Genomic DNA, 3,303 nt, shown 5'->3' with positions numbered 1-3,303 from the left:
AGCACTTTTACATTTCTCAAGAAATTCCTATTCCAATGCCATGTTATCCTGCTCCAGATCACAATATGAGATGAAAGGTTCCCCAATTTCTTTTATAGAACAGCAAAATTCTTATCCTTAAGCCTGTTAAACAGCAATAAATACATAACTAATATCATTTGTGAACCTATACTCTGAAGCTAATAAATCTTTTAAGAGAAAGAACATTTGAAACATACCAAAAAAAAAAAAAAAAAAAAATCTGCAATTCAGCTCTCCACTACTTGGAATCTTGATTACCCTCTTCAAACACAGAGTGTCCTCAGAGTTCACTCAGGACAGGACATGACACTAGAACTGGCTGTGTCAGTAGTACCATTGCTGGTGGCAACTCTGGTATCAGCTCGCTCTTTCTCATCTCTCAAAGCTTCCTCATACCAGATTGGGAAGGAAGTTGGGTCAGTCCCAATGGCTTTGGTGAAAAACTTCAAGACTTTCATCTTTGTGGTTTCAGCATGGGCCCTGGGACCCCACAGGAACTCGTAGCAAGCAGGATCGCTGTTGGGCACCTGCCGGTACTCCAGGTACCTTTCCTGCACTAAATCTTTGGTGATGAGCTTCCTCGGCTCTCCATAGATGAAATCTTTCTTCTCAGCATATACTCCAATCATATTCAGTACTTCCCAGATTTTTTCTTCAGGGGCACGATTGCCCTCCATGAAAATTATGCCCAGGACAAGTATCAGGAGGCCGGTCTTGGGCATGCCTTGGACATCACTCAGCATCCCATCGTAGGTGAGGTCTAGTGTTCTGACGAGCACATAGGAATGGTTGGTGGGGTCCACTTCCTTCACTTCAATGCCAAAGACAACTTCCATACACTGACAGACTTTCTTGAAGACCACAGGGAAGTGGTCCCTGTGCTCTTTGAGGATGCTTTTCAGCATTTCTGCCTTCGTGATGGGCTCCTTTGTCATATACTTTTCAGTCAGGAACTGCACCAATTCAGCCACCTTCTTGTGTAGCACATCAGTGAGCAAGGACTCGGGGTGTGCTGGAGGCTGCGGGGTGCTGGGCCCCTCCTCTTCTTGGTTTCTGGAACTCTCATCAGATTGACTCGATGGAGTGGCTATTATGGCAGTGGGGGAGGAGCAGGCTCTCTGGGAACTCTGGGGAACACTTGGTGTTCCAGCAGCAGGCACCGCCTCTGGGGTGCCCTGGACCAAAGGAGAGAGAGAGGAGGTGGCAGATTCTTCCTCAGTTATAGGAACCTGTGCACCCATCAGGTCTGGAGCCTCATTTTGGGCCTGAAGGCTTAGTTCAAGCTTGTTGCACTCGCTCTTCAGACTATGAGGCATGATGATTTGTATTGGGGGCAGCAGGCAGGAGTGTGAGCAGGAGGTGGGTGATGGGGGCCAATGGCCTGAGGGAGAGAGGAAGAGTATGAGACAAAACTCTCAGAACAGGAGCTCACATTCTTGAGACCAACAGGAAGTACTGAGGGGATATCATATTTGGCCACACTTGCCCAGGACCTCCCTGGGGTGGCAGTGAGGGCTGGATGAACTCTGTGGGGATCCCTCTCTCCTGGAATAGGGGGATCATCTCAGTCCTTACCTTGATGCCTGGCAGGGCCTGGGACTCTTCCTTCTGTTGACTTGAGATCATTCTCTTTAAACCAGGGCCTTACTTCCCTGAGACAGCAGTGGAGATGAGGGAGTGCCAGATTTAACCACCATGCCCTAGGTCCTATCATGGTTGATAGAAAGAGCTGGGTCCCATCTGTTCTTGAGTAGAAGTTCACCCATTCCTCCAACCACAAATTAATTCCTGGCCGAGCCTTAGACTCACCCTTCTGTTAAATGGAGTCCAGACCTTTGAAACCAACAGGTGGGAGGGAGGGCACACCAAATCCTGACACTGTGCAGCAGGGCCTCTCATGGCTTTTCAGGGCAGGGAAGGGAAGGAACCTTATCTCTCTAAGGGCTGAGGAGGGAACGGCCCTCAATCTTTGTTCAGGGTCCTCACTTTACTCACAGAGCCTGTGGCTCCTTCCTGGGCTAACCTGATGTGACTACCTCTGCTGATGTGAAGTTATGTAGTCAGACCAAAATTTTCACCACCTGAAGACCAATGACATAAAAGTGAAGAGAGGCCATATCCAGCCATCCTGCCCAAGATCTCCCAAGTCAGACAGTGGGGACTGGATCCAATATGCTCTGGGGTGGTAGGTACACTTAGTCATCTCTTAGGTACTCACCTCAAAGTCCAGCAGGGGCTGGGACTCCTTCTTCCAATTACCAGAGGGTGGGCCTTTTAGACCAAGGCCTGTAACTTCCTGAGGCCCCTGATCTGTAAATGGGGTGGAAGAAAGGTGGATGTTCAGCCTGACGGCATTTCCTAGGGTCCCCAGGGCTGACAGAGGGATCAGGGTAAATTTCTGCAAAGATGCCTCTGGGTTCTGTGGTGGGGCATATCCCCAGTCCTTTGTGAGGAATTAATATTTACCCTCTCCCTTCTGCAGACCTGGGAATGCTGCCCTCAGGCCAATGCTCCCATCTCCCGGATATCATCCACAAGGAAGTACAGAGCATTGCGGGAGGCATCTCTACCTAACTGCCCTGCCCTGGGCCTCCAAAGGCCGACCGCAAGGATGTGTCCGTGGGGTTGTTTTCTGTCTGATGGGAGGTCCCCTCTGCCCTCCATAAGGGTCCTCACCTTAATGCCTGGCAGAGCCTGGGGCACTTCTCTCTGACGACTTGAGTCCGTGACCTGAGTCGGTACTGCTCAGAAAAAGCCGCGCGTCTCTCACACCCTCAAGATGGAGGTCCGGATACAAAACAACTGAGGCTCTGCCTGGGAATTTCCAGGGTAGAGAACAGGGGCAAGATGGGGGCTAGGGCACCTTCTCTTTGCGGTTTGAGCTCCTTTCCTTCAGTCTTATATTAGTGTCCTCACCTTAAAGGCTGGCAAGTCCTCAGTCTCCTCCCTCGGTCTCCTCCCTCGGTCTCCTCCCTCGGTCTCCTCCCTCGGTCTCCTCCCTCCGACTCGACTCCTCCCTCCGACTCCTCCCTCCGACTCCTCCCTCCGACTCCTCCCTCCGACTCCTCCCTCGCTGACCCGACTCCATCACCAAGCCTCACATACCTCAGCCTCCCAAGGCGGAAGTCTAGACACGTCACAGCTGAGAACCAGGCCTCCCAAGGATGACTGCAGGAGCAGAGCCTGAATGAGGGCCCTCTCTATCCGTGGTGGGAGGTTCTCTCACTTCTCTCTCTGGAGGCAGGGCCTGAGACTCCTCCCTCTGCTGACCCTAGTACAGCT

General features: G+C 51.4%; 1 protein-coding gene across 1 annotated transcript; it reads right to left on the bottom strand.

The window, feature by feature from the left end:
- Positions 1-308: 308 nt before the first annotated feature.
- On the bottom strand, positions 309-2,794 carry LOC105303809 (putative MAGE domain-containing protein MAGEA13P). Its single transcript, XM_011377614.2, has 3 exons — positions 2,698-2,794; positions 2,240-2,331; positions 309-1,402 (listed from the first exon to the last, which is right to left on the bottom strand). Exon 3 carries the CDS (start codon positions 1,335-1,337, stop codon positions 309-311), a length of 1,029 nt encoding a protein of 342 aa, XP_011375916.1. The 5' UTR covers positions 1,338-1,402; positions 2,240-2,331; positions 2,698-2,794.
- Positions 2,795-3,303: the final 509 nt, after the last annotated feature.

This window comes from Pteropus vampyrus, unplaced genomic scaffold, assembly GCF_000151845.1.
Source record: "Pteropus vampyrus isolate Shadow unplaced genomic scaffold, Pvam_2.0 Scaffold318, whole genome shotgun sequence".
NCBI lineage: Eukaryota > Metazoa > Chordata > Mammalia > Chiroptera > Pteropodidae > Pteropus > Pteropus vampyrus.
The sequence above is the reverse complement of the archived record's forward strand: the minus strand, read 5'-3'. Positions and strand labels throughout refer to the sequence as shown.

Coding starts and splice junctions, on each gene's coding strand:
- LOC105303809 (XM_011377614.2), bottom strand. CDS start 1,337: ATGCCTCATAGTCTGAAGAGCGAGTGCAACAAGCTTGAACTAAGCCTT.